Source organism: Esox lucius, chromosome 23 (assembly GCF_011004845.1).
Source record: "Esox lucius isolate fEsoLuc1 chromosome 23, fEsoLuc1.pri, whole genome shotgun sequence".
NCBI lineage: Eukaryota > Metazoa > Chordata > Actinopteri > Esociformes > Esocidae > Esox > Esox lucius.
The window spans coordinates 20,444,261-20,466,621 of record NC_047591.1 but is presented as its reverse complement, the minus strand read 5'-3'; the positions used below and the strand labels follow the sequence as shown (position 1 = coordinate 20,466,621).

At 46.0% G+C, this 22,361-nt stretch overlaps 1 protein-coding gene across 1 annotated transcript in view; it reads right to left on the bottom strand.

Moving 5' to 3' along the window:
- Positions 1-22,361, bottom strand: part of LOC105024324 (formin) — a 32,862-nt gene that overhangs the window by 1,193 nt on the left and 9,308 nt on the right. Inside the window, 16 exon segments of the mRNA XM_020042750.3 lie at positions 396-545; positions 711-762; positions 2,352-2,444; positions 5,866-5,986; positions 6,169-6,228; positions 6,344-6,490; positions 6,936-7,065; positions 7,336-7,415; positions 7,519-7,580; positions 8,960-9,047; positions 9,783-9,924; positions 10,707-10,870; positions 10,872-11,423; positions 11,594-11,655; positions 12,790-12,901; positions 18,901-19,067. Of these exon segments, the coding sequence (XP_019898309.3) occupies positions 396-545; positions 711-762; positions 2,352-2,444; positions 5,866-5,986; positions 6,169-6,228; positions 6,344-6,490; positions 6,936-7,065; positions 7,336-7,415; positions 7,519-7,580; positions 8,960-9,047; positions 9,783-9,924; positions 10,707-10,870; positions 10,872-11,423; positions 11,594-11,655; positions 12,790-12,901; positions 18,901-19,067 (2,182 nt within the window).

Sequence of the window (22,361 nt, the reverse complement as noted above, 5' to 3'; positions counted from 1 at the left end):
GAGCATGGCACAGGTTTCACATCAGCCACGACGGTCAAAGAGCATGGCACAGGTTTCACATCAGTCTCACAGTGAGGAATGCTGAACCAGGATCTCGTATCTTAGTTATCTAGATGATTTAGTCTTTAGTCTTGATTTAGTCTTAATTAGGCTGTAGTTTTATACATATAATTTAAATAAATTATTTTATGCACTTGACACACACACATTAGATTTCAATCCTTGTGGGCAACAGAAAAGCATTCCTAATTTTCCCTACCGCTTAACACTAACCCTAACCTCAATAATGTCATGCCTAAACATAACCTAGCTCTAACACCTGTGTAGTGAATGCAGGATCACCCACAAACACCCCCCCCCCCCCCCCACACACACACACACACACACACACTCACCTCTCTTTGGAGATATTCTTGTTCTCCCTCTTCCACCTGGTCTTAAAATCAGAACAGAACTCGAACCAAAGCATGAAGAAGAGACCGGTTTCCATCTCTGCCTTTCCGGTCTTGGGCTTCAGGCCTAAGAACTTCACCAAGTCTTGGAAACTGAGAAATGGATGGAGATGGTGAAGAATATGTTAGCACCAAAGCTCCAGTGTCGGTTTCATAATCATGCAATGTCTGTCTACCATTTTTTCCCACCTTTACTGAAACCTATATTGTCATGACACAACGACAAGTGGAAGTAGGGAATAAGCCCCGTTCACCAACCGTTTCTGTGCAAACATCAACTGGGAATCCACTTCTTGCAGTTCTTTATGTGCTGCACAAATGTAAAAAAAAAAAAAAGTAAATTAATAATTAATTAACGGTCCTCAAAATGTGTTCTGTTTCAGACTAATTTGCATTGACAGGCACTGAGAACCTCCTCGCTAAGTCGAGTAACACAAAGCTCTATTTGTGACGGTCTGTGATTCATTAACCTGAAGCAGCAGGTGTTACAGTCTGTGAGTCATTAACCTGAAGCAGCAGGTATTACAGTCTGTGAGTCATTAACCTGAAGCAGCAGGTGTTACAGTCTGTGAGTCATTAACCTGAAGCAGCAGGTGTTACTGTCTGTGAGTCATTAACGTGAAGCAGCAGGTATTACAGTCTGTGAGTCATTAACCTGATGCAGCAGGAGTTACGATCTGATTTGAGATTAAGTTAATTAAGATTTTCAGTAAATTGACACAAATTAAATATATATATATATATTTACTTTGTCATGGTGGGGTGTTGTGTATAGATTGTTGGCAATGGTTTTTAACAATTATAAATGAAGTCTATTACACAAACAAAATGTAGAGAAAGTGACCAGGTCTGAATACGTTCTGAAGAGAGAGTACATGTCCTTCTGTGCATTTCTATGATGGTCTAAAATCATTTCAGTCCGAATCTTGTAAGAGAACCACACACACACACACACACACACACACACACACACACATACACGATCTCTGTCCCTCTCTCTCTCTCTCTCTCTCTCTCTCTCACTGAACAGTTTATCCCTCTGAACATTGCTCCAGTCTGTCTCTCTCCAGAGTAGTCCCAGTCCTCACGGCCACATCAGTCTGATCTCTATCTGAGTGTCTAGCCTATCTATCTACCGCTCAGATCCGTATCGAGACCCTAAAACAGAGCCCAACAGATATTCGCCATGGCAACAGGATGTATGCGTCTTTATCTGAGAGCCAGAGACAATGGAATAATTACAGCAACGTGAGGAGGAAGAGGGGAGGAAGAGGAGGAGAGAGGAGGAGAACGAGGGAGGGACTGGCGTCGCACATGTAGCCATGTTTTGAAGCATCTTGGTCGGCCTACATGTGGGTATTTCTCACACAAAGAACAACTTGTACAATGGAGCTTCAAGTAGATAAGAACTTGACTAAACATAAAGGTTGTTTGGGAGGGCAAGGCCAGTGGATGTACCTGCCGTTTTCAAGGCTCTGTTTTATCACTACTTACTACTAACTTTTACAAAAAACATTCTGTCTATAAAAAGTTATTCGGCTGTCCAAATACTGGAACACTTGTGAATAACCCTTTTTCTTCCCATGTAGAACGGCTTTGATTTCAGGTATATCCTTTTTTTCCCTCAGTGTTCTACATTGAACTCAAAATGGTTCTACCAGATAAGGAAATGCGTTCTCAAACTGGTCCCTTTTTGGAACCAATGTTGGGGCTGAAATTAATCAAAATTCCAGTCAAATTTGAAGTAAACCAACCTGGAATTCCACATTTTTAATAGGCACATTTAAGATCAGTGGAATTCACATTAGGCTCACAATCTGAACCGACCGGAATTGAAATGGAAGTAACCCCATGGTGAACCTGTGTGGTCATCATCGACCAGGGCTGTAGGCCACTCACCAGTCAGAAGGAATGCCTCCATCTTGTCCTTAAATGGCTGGAGATATTCCTGAGACGAGCCAGAGCACACCTTCTGCACACCCTTCTCACACACTGGAAAACAGAAAGAAATTCAATTAAGGGATTTTCTCCTCATGAATGCCTTTCAGACCCCTTTTCCCAGAGTATAGACAAAACCTCTACACATCCTCATGCATCTGGTTAACATGGTAGACAGACTGATAGGCTGGTGGAGACTTGGAACCACCTGCTGTGCCAGTCAAAGGTTATCGCCCAGTTTCCCTTTGGATAAAAATTGCTTGGATGCACCACTGCACATAGGTTCATCTGCGATGGCGTCGGCTGATATCACTTTCCTCTTTCTACCTAGAGCCTGCTCTGTGTGTTCCTTCCGGCTCGCCGTCCATCCAATCAGGCCATCAGACACAAAGCCAGAGGAGCCAGTGTTCAGGCCCAGTCATAATATAGCCTTCTGGGAGCCCCTGTATCCCCCCTCACCCGCCCCCACACCACGCTCCATCTTCATCATCATCACCCAAAATAAGATTACAAAGAATACTGTTTTCACTGAGGATTTGTGTAAACTGTGGAGGCTGGTATCTTTGTGGCGAGTCTTTCTTTGCTCTGTTTGCTTTCCCTCCCTTTTGTGCCGGGGACAAGATAGTCCTTTCATGCTTGAAGTGGGTCTTTCTGTCTCTCATGAGCTGAGGCAACAGGGCCACTTATGAAGTACGGGGCAACTACAGCGTTTTCAACCGCAGCAACTGGTTGACACGGCAACTGGTTGATACGGCAACTGGTTGACAAATTCTCTCTTTACACAGCCAATGTGGCAAAGTAAAAATATAATCTGGTTGGGTTTTAGTGTGGTTTGTTCCAGGTTCCATGTCGTCTGTGACAGGGCATTCTCTCTTGAACGAAAACTCCAAGAAAACTGTGTAATCAATCAGGGCTGCCGCACAAAGACAGGATTTTTTGTCACAAAGGAACATCTTTAATTCCAGAATAGATTAAATCCTAACGATTTAAAAGGGCTCAGTTTTGGATATGCCGACAATTAATGGAAACTATTTCAGAAAAATATAAGAACTACATTTAGATTTTGAACAAACGCCTGCAAAGTGAGTCACTTCATTGCTATGGCAGTCGACATTTCCCAGCACAAGTGTCCAAAAACAATATGAGAGTGTGGAGTAGTAACACACACAACCACACACATAAACACACACACACACCAACACAGACACAAACACACACACACTAACTAACCAAACAGGGTGCAGAACAAAACAAAGGCACGGTTCAGTCCAGGCATGGGGGAACTTCAAATGGCAGGACTAAAGGATTCTGGGATAGATGAGAGACGTGTCACGGTGGTTGGTTGCCTCAGTGATACGGCCTGGTCGTGTTGAGAGGTAGAGAAAGGAATCTGGGGGCCACATCTGGGGGCCACAAGAGAGGCCAGGTGATATGTAAAGCCAGGGTGAAATCATGTATCTCCGCAGAACCACAAACAGAAGATAAGGTGCGTGTGTTAGTGTTTATGTGTAGAGCGTTCTGTGTGTGTGTGTGTGTAAAGGGTGTTCTGTGTATGTCTGTGTGTAGGTTGTGTGTGTGTGTGTGTGTGTGTGTGTGTAGGTCGGGCGGTCAGTTTGGGCAGATAAGGAGCGCCCCCTTTGGATTACATAAAGACAGGGTGGAGGGGCGAGGCCCCAGGGCTGGCGACACTCGACGTAGAAAGACAGAGACAGATCTGATGGGCAGAAGAAGGATTACAGCTGCATCAGAGAGGCGCCAGGACAGTATCACAGAGAGTCTGAATCAGAGAGTCTGAATCAGAGAGTCCGAATCAGAGAGGCGCCAGGACAGTATCACAGAGAGTCTGAATCAGAGAGTCTGAATCAGAGAGTCCGAATCAGAGAGGCGCCAGGACAGTATCACAGAGAGTCTGAATCAGAGAGTCTGAATCAGAGAGGCGCCAGGACGGTATCACAGAGAGTCTGAATCAGAAAGTCTGAATCAGAGAGTCTCCAGGACAGTATCACAGAGAGTCTGAATCAGAGAATGTGAATCAGAGAGACTCCAGGACAGTATCACAGAGAGTCTGAATCAGAGAATGTGAAGAAGAGAGACTCCAGGACAGTATCAGAGAGAGTCTGAATCAGAGAATGTGAATCAGAGAGGCGCCAGGACAGTATCACAGAGAGTTTGAATCAGAGAGTCTGAATCAGAGAGTCTGAATCAGAGAGTCTGAATCAGAGAGACTCCAGGACAGTATCACAGAGAGTCTGAATCAGAGAGTCTGAATCAGAGAGTCTGAATCAGAGAGACTCCAGGACAGTATCACAGAGAGTCTGAATCAGAGAGTCTGAATCAGAGAGTCAGAATCAGAGAGGCGCCAGGACAGTATCACAGAGAGTCTGAATCAGAGAGTCTGAATCAGAGAGACTCCAGGACAGTATCACAGAGAGTCTGAATCAGAGAATGTGAATCAGAGAGACTCCAGGACAGTATCTCAGAGAGACTCCAGGACAGTATCACAGAGAGTCTGAATCAGAGAATGTGAATCAGAGAGACTCCAGGACAGTATCACAGAGAGTCTGAATCAGAGAGATTCCCAGGTCAGTGTCACAGAGAGTCTGAATCAGAGAGACACCCAAACACACCCACACACAGACCCAAACACACCAACATGGGCATGTCAGGGGGGCAAGATTGAAGTCTGCATTGTCCTCGGCCCAACCGCAGCTGCCAGCTTGACATAAACCATGGCATGTCAACATATGGCCACACATAAGACAGAGAACTGTGGAAATAAACTCGAAGCTGAGGGAGAGGAGAGAAAGCTTTTGTTCTGACGCTAAGGCTGGTTGGAGACAGGGTTGTCAACACATGGATTCTGAATGTCAGTAACAGGAACCCAGCTCTGCTGCTGCATGAATGAAGTGGGCCCGAGAACACTGGGACCACCTCGTAACCAGAACCTCAAACTCATGTGTGGTAAAAATAACCTACTCAGAGTTTAAGTACGACTTTGACAGCGGGTCTACGGCGTGGGAACCAGTAAAATCGCTGGTTTCTGAATGAGAGGTGAAATCTGGCAACGTAGCCATTCAGAAAGATGTGATCATTACGTCGGTGACAGAAAATGCACAAACAGGGACGGACAAGGGGCAGCAGTCACCAAGAGACCCAGGCCAGGACACACCAGGCAAACCTAGTGAGGAGGGGTTGGGGGGACCTTCAAAGCGGCATGGCCATGGACATGGTCTAGAATGCAAATCTGTTTCGGAACCCTTCGTCTGCTCACTTTGGCTGGAGCTCTCGTGAATTGGCCGTGGTTGCCCAGGTAACAAGCACCGTCAGTGTTCCAGCAGGACTGGCTAGTGAACATTTTCACTATATCCACTTCTATCCACTTCTATATGAGGATATAGAAGTGGATATTGTCTAAGATACATTTTGCCTGGGAAAGGAAATGCGCACCACACGCAAAAAGTATTATCATAATTACCTGTCAAGTCTCGCCTCAGCTGTCTGAGATCCTTGGTGACATCTTCGAACTTGACCTGGGCGGCCAGGATTACATCCTGGGGCTCGGGAAGCGGGAAGACACTTCTCTCCGTTCCGGAATTCTGAAGGACCAGTAACAACGTCAGAGGGACATTGGCGAAAACGACGACAGCATCGTGTCATCTATGACATTTCTTCCACTGGCCTTATTCGGTACATAAAACACCAGAATGACAGCGATCTCAGAAACAACCAAGTTCCTGTGACGATGCACTCCAATAAACGGAATAACAAGCGGCATTACCTCATCCAGGTTTCGTAGATAGTATGACACCACGTAGTCAACCAGGCTGATGCGATTGTCCTTCGAAGATCAAAACAAAATCAAAACCAAAGGAAGCCAAAACACAAACAGCCAATCCTCTGTGTGCGCTCTGCTTCGAAAATACTGTGAACTGCCAGAAAGTAGATGGCCTTACCCTGCTCTTGACATCCTTTAGCTTGGGCAGGATCTCCAGTCCAAAGCCGTCAGCCTGCCCTCTAGTCCTGCTGCCGCTGTTCATGTAGTTCCCCAGAGCTAGAATTAGACCAATCACCTCCCTCACGCTGGCCCTCTCCAGCAGATACTGGAGATGGAGAGAGAGAGACACCTGGCTAATATTTCCACCACTTGGTGACACCTTAGTTCAGAAGTACCAGCTCAGAGCAATGAATGGGCGAACGGAATGGTATCAAACACACTGTTTTCATGCGTTTGAGGCCATTCACTCGACTCAAGCCTTTATTTGAGCTGCTGTCACCAGCCTCCAGTGATATTTGTATTTGAGGCATGAGGCATTGATCTCAGGCAACGTCAGAACAGCTGGGACCACTTTTAGCCTGGGTGCCAGCCCTTTTCATCACGTCACATTGTATCGCTACGTTGCCAAGCTTAATGGAAGGCAAAGGATTGGGAACCCAGGCAACATTTTGTAGTCTGAAGCAGTTGACTACATTTTTGATAGCGCACATCAAATAATCTCATAGCTGGAAAGTTAGCGCCACTGGCTTCTGAAGTGAAAGGTTTTCTACCGTGCAGACCCGAATGATGATGTCCAGCTTTCGCTGTAGGGAGGCAATGCTGTCATTGAAGAAAGACTGGAAGATTACACATGAAGCTCTGCCTGGGAAGTCTGGGATCCGAGACAACTCATACAGGAACCTAGAGACCACATAGATTACACAAAGAAGACAGTAATTACTGTATTAGTCAGTGTCTACCAGATTCCACAGTCACACAATCCAAGTGTACAGTACTATGTTGTAGTACTATAGTACAGTACAGGCATTAGTTTGTGTTCAGTCTAACATTTTAAGAAGTTAAATTGGCAGTATTCATTCATTTGCTGCTATGTTAAAAAGTGACAACCTTAAAAACAGTCCAAAAGAACTGTTTTCTTAAAGTGGCTACATGGAGAGAAAAAACACTGACTGTTCCGGTTTGTCCAGGAGTTTTTCCTCAGAGGTCTCGCAATACTTCTTCAACTTCTCCAACTCATCAGGCTGGGCTCTCTAAAAGGGAAACGATTTCAAATCGCGCGCAGGCCAAATGTGACAAACAAAGGAAGATGTGGCATACGTTGACACACAAACGGAAGACATTCAGGACACTCACATTGTCGTACAACGCCTGAATGGTCTCCAGGTCTACTACGGAGTTGTCCAGAGCCAGCACAGCTACAGGAGCAAAGAGGTCATAAGGTTATAAAGCTATAAGGGTATAAACAACACGTTTCAAGTTTTGGGATCCACCGTGCAAGACACAGTTCGGTGTATTGTCTCAACCACGCGTGTGACTCCAGAGGAGCAGGGGGAGTTGTGGACAGTGGTGGGCCAATGGTTGATTTAGTTCTGGGGTCAGATGAGGATACTCCTAGAGTCTGGCGAAGGGATATAATACAGGCTTTTCCTATAATCGCACAAAATAAGCTGACTGACCAAGCACATCTCCATTCTACAGCATTCCCAAAAGGTTTCTGGTTTCAACGAAGATCAAATCCAACATGACTGGATCAAATTAAAAACATAAACCCCAAACAGAACATTCCCTGGTTTGTCCTTGTCTTTTGTCCCTATTTTTCAATCTGCTGCTGTTGTTGAGACTGATGCATTCATGGGTGCACATTAGCCTTTACGTTTCCAGACCTTGACTGCGCACGCGCACACACACACAGCAACAGATATCCCGTCTCAAATGCTAAGAAACAATTAGACGACCCTTGCCACAGAAACCAAAGAGATTCACTGCCTGGATTCCTTTCCTCAGAGAACTGTATTTCCCAGTTCCAACAGTAACTCTCAGACTGTGTCTCAAACAGCGCCCTATTCCTGAAGTAGGGCACTACATTCTAATGACCATGGTCCACAGACTACATGGTGCACTTCTTTTGATCAAAGCCCACAGGCGGGGGCAGTTCCTAGGGCATAGAGGGCCGTTTAGGAGGTAGCCTTCTTGTGTAATTGTGGGATGTTTTCCGCTGAGCCAGTCTTCTTGTCTAATGCCGTCCATAGATCACGTTGATTCACATGAGTCCACATGTTCCACGTGGCCACGCTACATCAGACGTGACAGTGTTACAGTAGAGTTTAATGGAGATTTGGCGGTGGCAGGAGTCGGGGGCCATGTCTGTCTCAAGTCAAAGATGGGGGCCAGAGTAGGAGTCTCAGATGTGGTTCGGATGACTCACTTGGTCGGGGAAAGACTCGGTTTGCTATACAGGCCACAAATGCTGAATGTACTGTACATGTACACTGTAAATTGCTCCAGACTTTCTTAGCTTAAGACGTGGGTTGGGCGTCCCACATCAGTCACACAGTGTAGACATGTACTGTTTATGTAATAGCTTGGGATAAAAGCGTTTGGTCAAATGTCTACATTACATCTAAAGGATCTAGAGTATGCATATTTTTCTGTTTACATACTTCTAGTACTAGTTTTCTCGTACTTTTTGTTGCCTTTGTGTGCATGTATGTATGTGTTGTGTGTGTGTGTGTGTGTGTGTGTGTGAATAAAGGTAAAATGAAACACTGTTGAATGAATGAAAAACGCCAGTTACCTTGCTGAATGTCCTTCATTTCCAGGTGCAGACTGGAGATGAGAATGCCCACGGCCTGTGATCGCTTCCCATCCAGAAGCTTAACGATCTGACCAGGGGGAAGAGGAAAACACAGTCACCATGACAACAATGGAGCGCTGCTGACCAGCAGGCCAGGTCAAATAAAGGGGGGACTAATTGGTCGAGTAATGGACTCAGCATTCATGAACAGCAGAGCAACACCCCCCCCCCCCCCCAATCCCAGCTCCTGTTCCAAAAAGGAAAATGAGCTGGTCAAAGGTCCACTGAATGCTGAAGAGTGTTATGCAGTGGATCACTGGAATTATTCACAGCCGGTGCTGTGGCTGTGACAATAAGGTTTTTCTCGACCGTTGGCTGGCTATAAATATAGGTTCCCTTTGGAACATCAGCAGATATCAAGAGACCTTTTATTTCCAGGTTTCTGAGAAATCTGCTTGGCTCTCCTGGAGTGAATGTTTGTATACTACCCCCCAGCTTTAAGTGTGGACATTCCTGTCAGTACATAATTATTTTTTTTTTAATCTAAGGTTGAAATCACATCTCTCCCATGAGGACATGCAAATATACTGTTAGCCTCCAGAAATAAAAAAATATAAAGAATAGAACAGAATAATTTGAACAAACATCATAGCTTCAGCTATACTGAGAATGCTAATGCAATTCTTGGGAATATAGTGAAATAATAGTCAAAATTCAGTCTGGATAAGTAAGCATAATTTAAGTTACTGTTAAACATCAGTGGCCTCTAGTGGGCAATATTTATACTAAAACATTTAGTATACTTGATGTAGCCCTGCTGTACCTTCTTGGCCTTGGCTTTCTTCTCATAGGCGTCTGCCAGAGGTTTTTTCTTGGTCTGCACTGTGGACTTAGAGAACAACTCTTCAAACTCTGGGGCATTGAGGATGTCTGGTTCCTCAAGAGAGTTCCACAGTGTGTTGCTACTGAGAAAGGAGAAAGGAGAAAAGAGGGGCAGTGAGACACAAAGAGAGAAAGAGAGAGAGAGAGAGTGAGAAACAGTGGTGTTGTTGAGTATTATTTGTCAGCATGAACAAATAAATAATAATTGTTTGCGAAAACAGATTAGGCCTAGTCCTGCCTAGCACAGGCCTAGGGAACTAGGATTAGACTGGGAAACTATGGGTCAGGGTTATAAAATGTAATTTTGTGTTCTCTCTCCGTCCCTCGCTGGCAGACGACCACCAGTGAAAAAGACTATTCAGAGAGGATGTTAGTGTTGAAAAACACAACATGTTGTGGTCGTCTGATTGGTCAGATGAAGATCTGGTGTGTGGGAACAAGTCTATTTGCAAGCTATCGGCTTACAGTATTCAGCAGAGTAATGGCCAAACGGAGACGCCACAAAAATATCAATGTCTTGTGTGTTACTGTGCCACTGTTACGCAGACCACAACAGACTGTCTGCCACACAGCCACCCAGGACGTTTACGGCACTGTGTTTTCCAGCCAACCCCAGAAAAGCATGATGGGGGATGTCATTTGAAATGAAACGGCTCAACAGGATGTGAAACGTGGTTGAACAAAATATTGACAGAGCAGGTAAAGACTTAGTTAATGTAAAGCCTCGTCGCAGCCGCTTAAATAAATACATTTGACTGATCCGCCGACTGAACGACCGACTGTCTGACTGCTTCACTCACTGACAAGTTGACTGACTGCGTAGCTGTGCGTTTTGACTGATCCGTTAAAGTGTGCAAAAGCCTACTTGTTGTCCTGTATCTGGATCCGGGTCCAGTAGAGGGGTTTCATGGGGCAGACCGTTTCCACAGCCGGCTTCCTGGGGGACGCATCCATCAACCCAAAGAGGTTAAGACCCCCCGGAAGAGGAGGTGGTGGGGGACCGCAGCCTGGTGGGGGGGGAGGGGGGGGGAGGGGGGACGTGACCTGGCATGGGTGGAGGAAGAGGGGGTGGAGGGAGGCCATCCAGTCCCCGGGTCTGGTTCGCAAATGGAGGAGGAGGTGGAGGGGGTGGAGGAGGTACAGGAGGTGGCGGAGGACCAGTTTTGTCTGAGGGAACTGCTTGAAGGGGAATAGGTTGTGACTGGGGGGGAGGAGGAGGAGAAGGGAGGAGCTGGGAGACAGAAGGGAGAGAGGAGGGAGGGGGAGCCTTTCCAGACAGATTTAGACCGATAGAAGACAGGTCCAGCCTCTTGGGCACGTTGCGTGGTGACTGGGGGCTCCGGGCGCTTCCTTCCTCGTGCTCAGCCGTCCCGAGGAAGGTCTGGCGATCCGTCTGGACGCACACGGTGCGGAAGCCCCGGGGTGAGAGGTCGTCCGAGGTGGATACGGCCACGTCCCGGCGGTCGGTGGACCGGTGGCCCCGGGCTAGGTCACCCTGAAGCCGGACCAGAGTGCACTCCAGGCGGTACACACGCTCCTCGCTGTCCCCTCTCTCCTGACTCAGCTGTTTCCTAAACTCGTCCTGCGGAGAAGGTCAGTTTGGTGACGGACAGGCGATGGCACAGGCGGCTGGTGGCATCTTTATTGGGGAGGTTCCATTCACTCCCTTCCAGAACATGCTATAAGCTGTCACGCCTCACAACCTCCCTATGGTCTGTGGCTGTCAGGCAGCAAAGAAAGTGCTTCACTGACCTGTAGCTTCTCCACCTCCTCTTTGCATTCTCTCTTCAGCTGCAGGAGGCCTGCCTGGTGTTCTGGGTAAGAACAGGCAGAGAAGAATAACTCACCGACAAGAGCAACACGTATGATCACTAAAGAAGTTAATACGCAACTAAACCACCAGATGGCAATACGTTTATTTTGTAGTTGTACAGGAATACGGTTGAAACAAGTTACCAAGGACTGATGACACATTTTATATAAATGCACGGGTTGGAAGACACAAGGCATCAGGGAACATAGGATAAATTAGCCCGGTGTCAACCTTAGTCTGGGGCTAAGATAAGGTAGCCCAGGGCTAAGAACAATGCAGTGTGAAAGAATGGTTTAAGCAGGATTTCCGGAACGCTCCAACCAGGACAGAACACCCAAGACTGTGAAGGGTATTTGAAATTTACCACACGTCATTCCAAGTTATGTCATGTGTTTCCTTTAACATAAATCCATGTGTATACATTGGTTGGACAGTCCTGGCATGGGTGTTTTCCTGGGCAGGATAAACAGCTGGTACCTGGGTGTGTGCTCAGGGAGTGGACAAGTGCCCTGGGACACTCAGGACAGATAACAAACGGACCAGCCCAGAATGATCATTATCACGAGCAGTGTACAAACACAGGCCTGTCCCAAGCCTACGTCCATCAGACCATGTGACTGGGATCACGCGGAGGACAGGCAACCTGTTACTGTGGACACAGGCAGGGCGGGGGAGTGTTTACCTGTGCATTGGAGCACAGCAATTTACCAAACCGATAACACAGTGCAAAAACTGACTCTGTCTTTCTCTCTATTTCTCCCTTTTTCTAGGAGAACCAATGCATAAAACGCCTTATGGAATTTATTCTCCAGGGAGCAAAGCGCGGGGAGCACAGTGCCAAAAGCAATTGGCTATTGTTGAAAAGAGAAGCCTACTCTCTAGCCTATCCAGTGTGCACAACATAGTTTAATTTATTTAGCAATAAATAACGTTTAATATCTACAGAACGTGTTTGTCATGCGTTTAATGTGTACAGAACATTTTTATGTGCATAACATGTAAAGAATGTATTTGATAAGCTGTTTAGTATGCACAGTATTTTTGCATAACGTGTTTTGATATGTAGAGTATCTATGGATGTGTGTATAACACGCCTTTCGATATGTGGAGTAAATGTGTTAGATTTGCTCCATACCTGCTTCCGTGTATTTCAGCCCCACCTTCTCCTCCTTGGTTGGGGGCCAGATAGCATGCAGCCGTCCTGGGGTGGACCGGTCCTCTCCATCTCCCGGGGCGGACACCTCTGACTAGGGGACAAAGGAGACACACCATATGCAGAGAGATTAAAAGTTTTATAAAATTTTTTACAGAGATTACTGTGTCCCATCAAACACTGATAGTCCTTCTATGGCTTTAGGGGGAACATTGCAATGACGTTAGATAACATTCCAGCAATGCAAGGCAGCGCTCCTCCAATGCTATTTTTCACTCATAATCGGTAACGCGTCGGTCAGACTCAGTCAAACCGGCCATAGAGAGGAGTCCCGGTCAGAGCGGAGACAACATACTTTTAAGTCCGTTTTTTCGGGTGTCTTGGAGGTTCTCTCAAAGATCCAGGCCTTTCTCTTCACGGCCTCCACGTCCCGCTTCTCTCCATCCCTTCTCAGGGGTTTGGGAGTGAAGAAGGCCTTGAAGGCATCAAACGCTGCCTCAGCACTCAAGGCAGGGGCCTTCCTAGGTTCTAAAGGTTCCGGAGGTTCCAGATCCTCTGATGGTTCTAAAGGTTCCGGAGGTTCCAGATCCTCTGATGGTTCTGAAGATTCCGGAGGCTCTATAGTAGATGGAACTTCACTCTTTACTTTCTCTGTGTCCAGCTCCGTCTCCTCATTCCCTTTATCTGCTTCTGGCACTTCTGCCCTCGCCCCTGTCTTCTCTTTCTCCCACTTCCCTTTCTCAGGTTCCACTCTGACTTTTTCAGACTCTTCTGGCATGTCTGCTTCTGTTATCTCCTCTCCATTCAATTCCCCCATTTCACTGTTTTCGCCGTCCTTATCCAAGTTAAGGAGCTGGGAAAGCTGCTCCAGGAAGCTCTCTTTCCTCCTGCGAGCCGTCTTTTGATGTTTCCTCAGAGGGTTGCCTATCCCCGTGCCTGACAATAATGGTGATTTGACCTCATTCGCTATGCCCAGGTCTGGCCCAGTCACCTCCTTCCGTAGAATCCGCAGGCCAGTGAACAAAGCAGGCAGCTGGAGGGGCTTCTCCCCCAGGGAGCCCGGTGAGAAGGTGGCTCTGGTGGAAGTGGTGCCAGGGGGAAGGCCACTGTCTGGGGCTAGGACCCCGTCCTGGGGACTGTCTGGGGCAGTGACCCCTTCCTGGGGACTGTCTGGGCCTGGGACCCCTTCTTGGGGACTGGCTGGGGCTAGGACCCCGTCCTTGGGACTGTCTGGGGCAGGGACCCCTTCCTGGGGGCTGTCTGGGCCTGGGACCCCTTCCTGGGGACTGGCTGGGACCCCATCCTGGGGACTGGCTGGGGCTAGGACCCCGTCCTGGGGACTGTCTGGGGCTGGGACCCCGTCCTGGGGACCGGCTGGGGCTGGGACCCCGTCCTGGGGACTGGCTGGGGCTGGGACCCCGTCCTGGGGACTGTCTGGGGCTGGGACCCCATCCTGGGGACTGTCTGGGGCTGAGACCCCGTCCTGGGGACAGTCTGGGGACCCGTCCTGCGGACTGGCTGGGGCTGGGACCCCGTCCTGGGGACAGTCTGGGGACCCGTACTGGGGACTGTCTGGGGCTGGGAGGGATGGCACAGGGCTGTGTGGTTGACAAGGCACTTCTATCGGCCCTCCCTCGTGGGCTGATGTTTCTGCAACTGCGGCCTCTGCTGTCCGTCGCGTCGTCTCCTCAGCTCCTTCTGTCCTCCCAAAAACAGCTTCTGTCTCAGCCCCTGTAATCTGTTCCACAGATACAGGCTCTGTCCTGGTCAAGGTTATAACCACTATTCTGGTGTTGGGTAAAGGAGGTGCACTGGTGTGAGGTTCTTCAGTCGCTCCATTTGAGGGCTTTGCCGGGGCCATGACCAGGTCATCTACTGGCGTTGGTAAATGACTGTGGGGATAATTAATGGTACATGTTTTCTGGTGACACATTGGATTGCTTTCCCCATCTGTTAACCTGACAGGGTGTCCTGCCACTGGCCCTACGATGAGAGGCTCCATCAATTCGCCCATTCGGCTACGAACATCGTTGACCGTGGCCTCGTCGTCAGCGTCTTCGGTCTGAACAGAGAACATACCTGGATGAGGGCGGGCCGTGGACTTGCGTGGAATCGGCCGGTCTGTTGTCTCCAACTGGTCTGCACTGGTGCAATCTGTCGTCACGCCAGTGTTGCCGTCCGTGGTACCTAATGGTTCGTCCCACACACCACGGTCCGCTGACACTCCATTGTTCCTCTGTATGTCTTTGCTTGAGTCTGTTGACCCAGAATGTCTAGATATGCAGGATGTCGTCTCTGAACTGAAGTCATCAGACATGTCTGTAAACAAACCATATCCTTGTAAACGGGACTTCATGCCTGAGTCCAACACGATGCCACCCTGTTCTTTCGGAATGCCTTGGAAGACACCTCCATATCCCTCGCATTCCGCGGAACGATCCGTCCCTGGGGGCAATCCATCCGCAGACTCCACTTCCCAACAGCCCTTGGTCTGGCACAGTTCCCCTTTCATATTGGTCCGGGAGAAGTTCAGAACTGCTGGCGGCTCTCCAGAGTTTTGGGATTCGGGCCTGTCGGACTGAGGAAAGATGGTGGAGAACCTGGTGAGGAGTGAGGACTCCCCTGGACCACCGTCAGTGCTGGAGTGGTCCACGTTGTTCATTGTGACAGTCTTTATCTAATGCACGTTTAAATCATACTCATTTAATTCAGGTCCCAAGAACAACCAGTAATCTCCCGCCTAAACCATTCAGATGAATGTGATTTTCTCAAGTATGTTTTTCTAACGCAGCTAATGCTATGTTAGTTAGTGGTTAGGAAAATAACACACACTGCCTCTGCTCAAGAGAAGGAAGAAAAAACGTATAAAAACAAGGGAAATGCATCCCATGTGTTGCTGAACTTGTAGTTACGGTGACACAAGAGGTCAGCCCACGCCAGAGTGCCAACATGCCTTCAGAATGGAAAAAGCAGCCAGAAACAGTACTCTGTATTACAGTGAGTTAGCAGTGAGTTTCCAGTACTTTCTGCAACACATTCAAAAAGCTACGGAAAGAAAAGCAGTGCTCCTGTGGGGACTAGAGGTCTAGCATTCGGCTTCAATAAAAGCCCCATCACCAGTCTCATCTTCGCCTTCTCCGCTCAGACCCCTCGGTGTCCTGCCATGGTACTTCTGCAGAACGGATCCGCAGCGGCGTGAAAGACCTCCAACTTAGTGAAGTGAGGCGGTGGTCATCTGCTCCTTCCACGGCACCTTTCCTTCCCAACCACTTTCCAAGCTCCCACAGAAAGACACACTCCCCAGAGGTGGACTGAATCAGGCTTCCAGCTCCAGACTCTCCTCTGCTTCCCCGTTTCAGATATTCCGTCTCAGCGATGGCAGCCACTGTATCAGGGTTAGGAGGCTACGCCCTGAGAGTTCCGCTTCGGAGTGGCGCTCTGGTATCCACCCACACCACAGCACTGCACCAAGCACCACACCCACACTGACTGACTGACTGACTGACTGAGAAGTGAGCAGGTCAAAGCTTATTATTTTTGTTAACCACAGACACTCCCAGGAGTCGACTGAATCAGGCTCCCAACTCAAGGCACTCCTCCGTTTCAGAAAATTGTTTTTAAATGACAGTGATTGTCCTAGTCTTCTATTTACCACAGTAAAATGCATTTACATAGAGTTGTGAATACAAAGGTTCAACAGCTACAAGGAAGTAGACACAATCAATTACATAGTACACATTATTAGGCTGTCCATTGTTATTTAAAACACTGCTTCGAGGCTTCTAATTTGCATGGCTATCTAAAGATCAGATCAGCTCCCGCTGCTGTTTATGTCCATTTTCCGCGTGCTATTACTGCATGTGTATTGGCAGGCCATAAGTCATACAGCGTAAAGACACAAAGGGGAAAGAAGTGATATAACATGACATGTGACTTCCAGTGTGGTAGAACCTGGTCTACGGATGTTACTGAAATACACAGCCTTGTCTTAATACGACTTGGTGTCCTTTTCAACTTTACACTTTCTTGTCGTGTTAAGGTTACAAGCCTGGGCTTTTGCCCTGCATGGACTCCACTCAAGAACTTGTTCATGTCAGAGAAATAAAACCTGATAATCCTATTTCAAATAGCATTAGGAAGGAATTAGAATTAGAGAGAAAAAAACACTAATTATCCAGCTCACTGGTTTAAAGCCAGAGGATAACATATAATTGTGTGAGGTAAAAATGGTATTCTATTTAATCTTCAATTTTGGTGGGGGATTTATTCATATTGTAATTGTTTTCCTATTCAAAGAAAACCCGTATTGATAAACCCATAAGTCTGAAATGTATAATTTATGGTTGGACAAAACATGGAACATACACAAATCTACTTGATGTATTGTCGTCTTTAAGGGCTCCAAAACTATGAATGGGTGTTTGACTTGAAGTTCAAGAGACAGGTGTAATGCAGAGGACTAGTCACTGGGTGTTTGACTAGAAGTTCAAGGGACAGGTGTAATGCAGAGGACTAGTCACTGGGTGTTTGACTAGAAGTTCAAGGGACAGGTGTAATGCAGAGGACTAGTCACTGGGTATTTGACTAGAAGTTCAAGGGACAGGTGTAATGCAGAGGACTAGTCACTGGGTGTCAGAGAAAATAGTTGTGTGAGAGCAACTGCAGACATTACAGTACAGCAGGTCAGTCATGTCTTTGGCTAAAACCACTGTAATATCTTAACCAGCAAAACTGACCTTCGACCTCATTAAACAGAAACCTTTCAGTCTTTCAGTGGACGCTCTCACACAGTCCAATTCAGGTAAAGTGCCTCACTTGATGGCAAGCTGACCGATTTCTCTGCTTTTTGGCCTTTCATGCAAACCGAACAAATGGCTATAAATGAGGGATCGTTCATCAGTCACTCGACTCCAAGACGCGGCGGTTAGAAGGCGACCGCGGGTGACAGGAGACGATCTGGTCAACCACACACAGCCCAGGTCAACAACACAGTCAACCACACACAGCCCATGTCAATCACACAGTCAACCACACACAGCCCAGGTCAACCACACAGTCAACCACACACACCCCAGGTCAACCACACAGTCAACCACACACAGCCCAGGTCAACCACACAGTCAACCACACACAGACAAGGTCAACCACACAATCAACCACACACAGCCCAGGTCAACCACACAGTCAATCGCACACAGCCCAGGTCAACCACACAGTCAACCACACAGTCAACCACACACAGCCCAGGTCAACCACACAGTCAACCACACAGTCAACCACACACAGCCCAGGTCAACCACACAGTCAACCACACACAGCCCAGGTCAACCACACAGTCAACCACACACAGCCCAGGTCAACCACACAGTCAACCACACAGTCAACCACACACAGCCCTGCAAGCTGTGTCAATGGAAAGGTCCTGGACAGCTGGTAGGCAGCAGGATCCACTCAACCCGTAAGCATGCACACACACACACACACACAGTGTGTATTTAGCACCAGTGTGCCTCAATATGAGAGGTACGATGCATAATATATTACCTCTATGTAGCTCTACAGGACACCTAAGATAACAAAATAATTATATAATATAATAATATTATAGACTGTCTGTCTGTGCCTCTCTACAGGACACCTAAGATAACAAAATAATTATATAATATAATAATATTATAGACTGTCTGTCTGTGCCTCTCTACAGGACACGTCTGAAATAACAAAATAATTATATAATATAATAATATTATAGACTGTCTGTCTGTGCCTCTCTACAGGACACGTCTGAAATAACAAAATAATTATATAATATAATAATATTATAGACTGTCTGTCTGTGCCTCTCTACAGGACACGTGTGAAATAACAAAATAATTATATAATATAATAATATTATAGACTGTCTGTCTGTGCCTCTCTACAGGACACGTCTGAAATAACAAAATAATTATATAATATAATAATATTACAGACTGTCTGTCTGTGCCTCTCTACAGGACACGTCTGAAATAACAAAATAATTATATAATAATATTATAGACTGTCTGTCTGTGCCTCTCTACAGGACACGTCTAAGATGTAAAATCCACTCACAAACTGTGGAGGGATCGGGGAGTCGCTGATGATGTCATCATCTAGGGGTGTGATCCTGAGGAAGTCGACGTGTTTGGGGCGAGAAGGCCGGGACAGGGACCTGCAGAAGGACAAGGACTCCTCCACCTCTCTCTGCCAGATCTCCTCTTGTCTCTGCAGGGCCTCGTCTGTACAGAGACACAGACACACACAGATTAATTAATTCAGTAAATAATTTTATCATGTAAGGGCGTTGATTGCAGAGTGTAATTACTAATGAACACTGAGGGGGTCGCTAAAGCGCAGTGAGGCAAGGCGTCCTTCTTCAACCCCAATCCCACTGATCTGGTTATCTCTAAAGGTCTCGATATTTCCTCTGTCACGGTTAAAGACTTGGCCCTGTCTGATCATTTCTGTATCTTTTTTGATTGACTTATCACCCCGAATGTTCCAGTAAACTCTGTTTCTGGTACATTAAAGAGAGTACCAATGCTCAGTTAATGGAAGCCATAGTTATATCTCCAACAGTAAGTGCTGAGTCAGTTGATGTACTCCTGGATAATTTTAATGCCAAAATATTGAATGGTAAAGAAAACTATGAGCAAACAGAAAACACCATGGAGAACCACCATGATGGTAAGAACCCTGAAAAGAGAATGTAGGAAAGTGGAACGTAAGTGGAGGAAAACTAAACTTCAAATTCACTATAAACAAAGCCTTGGTATCTTCAACAATGAGTTACACAGGGCCAGACAGCAACATTTATCAGGGAATGATCAACAAGAATATCAACAATACCCCCACTCTATTTGTCATGTTCGACAAGCTTACAAACCCAATAAAGCAGATAGCATCAGACCTCTTGTCCACTGTGAAATGTAACGAATTTGCATGTTTCTTTAGTGAAAAAAGTATAAGTATTAGACGGAACATCAGAAGTACACAGTCTAACAAGGACTCTGTACCGTCACCACGACCACCAAGACATAACTTGGTTATTATGTCGCATTTTAATACAATTGATCAAAAATCCCTAGAAGAAAAAGTTTGACATCTTAAAGCTTCCACTTGCTGTCTCGACACACTGCCATCAGACTTTTCTCAAACAATTTTTAACTCTATAACAATGGACCTACAGCAAATAGTTAATAGCTCTCCGCAATCAGGCATTTTGTCTCTAAAAACAGCTGCCATCAAGCCCCTATTAAAAAAGAAAACAGTGGATGCATTTATAATGAACAACTATAGACCTGTATCAAATCTCCCTTTTATAGCCAAGATCATTGAGAAGGTTGTCTTCAATCAACTCAACCTCAAGCGGTCTCTTAGACAAATTTCAGTCAGGTTTCCGACCTCACCACAGTACTGAAATGGCCCTGATTCAATTTTTAAATGATATACGGCTGAATACTGATTCTGATAAAATAACAGTTCTGGTTCTATTAGATCTCAGTGCCATATTTAACACTGTAGATCATTGAACACTTATACACTTATAGAAAATTGGGTAGGACTCTCCGGGACAGTCCTTGATTGGTTCAGATCTTATCTAGATGGCCGGAGTTACTTTGTCACCATTGGTAATCATGAATCTGATAGGGTGGCTATGACATGCAGAGTTCCACAGGGATCAGTTCTTGGACCGGTTCTGTTCAATCTCTATATGCTACCTCTGGGCCAAATTCTATAGAACAAAAACATTAACAACCACAGCTATGCCGATGATACTCAAATATCATCGGCAAAATTGTCTACAGTTAAACCAAGATATCATTGTGAGATTATTGTGTTTGGCAAACAAAAATAAAAGAACAAGTATAAGTAAAGAGCTGGATTCTCAGGCCCTTAAAACCAGGGATCAAGTGCATAATCTTGGTGTTCTGATGGATTCAGACATCACTTTTAACAGTCATATCAAAGCGGTCACCAAAACAGCATTGTATGCAGACGATTCCTTTTATTCACCACACAGAACATAGAATTAGAATACTCAAACATTCAAATCGCTCCTCACAGTCCTCTTCCTTCAGCAGAGTGGTTACTTTCAGCCGGCTCTCTCCTTTCCAATTGTCTGCACCTGTGTCAAATAGGTTGTCGCCCAATTGATTGCCAATCAGGCCTCATTGTGCGCAGCTGAGACGACGCCCTGGTGTTGGCTGCGTCTGGCGCCTCCCAGTGGTGGAGCCAACGCCTGGAAATGTACCGACCGTCGACCACTATCCCCCTCTGCTGGCCCCTGGGGGCACCACAGTATCAATTTTTAAATCCAGGTTAATAACACTTCTCTTCTCACGTGCCTATGACGGAGCACTTAAACTTAACTACACTGTTTAGCCTTATAGCTTCCAATTTTTTTTATCCCATTTTTAATCTTTATATGGTTTTCTTATTGTATTTTTTATTGTTATGATGTTTTCATTTGTTTTGATGTTTTCATTTGAGTATTTGTTTTTATGTTATTGTACTTTCATATATTTTTGTTATTTTTCTTTGTAAAGCACATTGAATTGCTTCGATGTATGAATTGTGCTATATAAATAAACTTGCTTGCTTGCTAAGACCTTGCTTAGCCAATCTGAACTGAATAATGGGAGGTCCTAGGGCAAATTTGGTTTCAGTTTGTAATTAGAACATTTAAAAAAGATATATATATTTTTGAGCTGGGTAGAAATAGGTATCTGTTTAATATACTTAACAAGCCCTATTCTGACTTTTATTATGGTAAAGTCCGGTTGGTTAAGCATAATGTAAGTTCAGTTACAGTAATACTGAAGTATATTTACTGAAGGCCTTTCCCACTGAGTTTCCTATGTATTTCCCAAAGGAAATCATTACAAAATGTGTAACAAATATACTCCGGATTCCCCATCACACTTCCACACCCACACTGAGTCTAATAATAACCACGTCCCTGCTAACCTAACAGAGCAGGTGTAAAAGAAAAGCCTGAGCAGGGTGCTTCTAGTCAGACTCTAGTCGACTCGTGTCATTCAAGCTCAGCTATAATAAGATGTGCATGACTGAGACACAGGGCTTGGCTGCTGAGGGTTTCTGGGTAACGTATGGCTAATGAATCGTGGTCACTGTGTTAATCGGTCCACTTGGCCATAATGGATGTGAGGCCATATGAGGCTAAATTCACAAGAAGGCTAGTCTTCACAGAGAGAGAGACAGGGAGGAAGAGACATATTGAGAGAGAAAGACAGGGAGAGAAAAAGGCGGGAGCGGTTTTCTCAACTACCAATTACTGCAGATACACAGCTGCTACTGAGGACCTCTGATTCTTTAAATAATCAGACATGAGCAGAACATTCCTACATTGTATAATCCCAAATGTTAGTAAATCTACATACAATATGAAACAGAAGATTTCAAGCATTAGTTCGTAATCATCTTTTAAACTTTTCTATGCTAGCGATCAAGAGCACTGGACCAGTAGCCAGAAGGTTATTAGTTCCAACTCCAGTTGATGTGCATTTGAG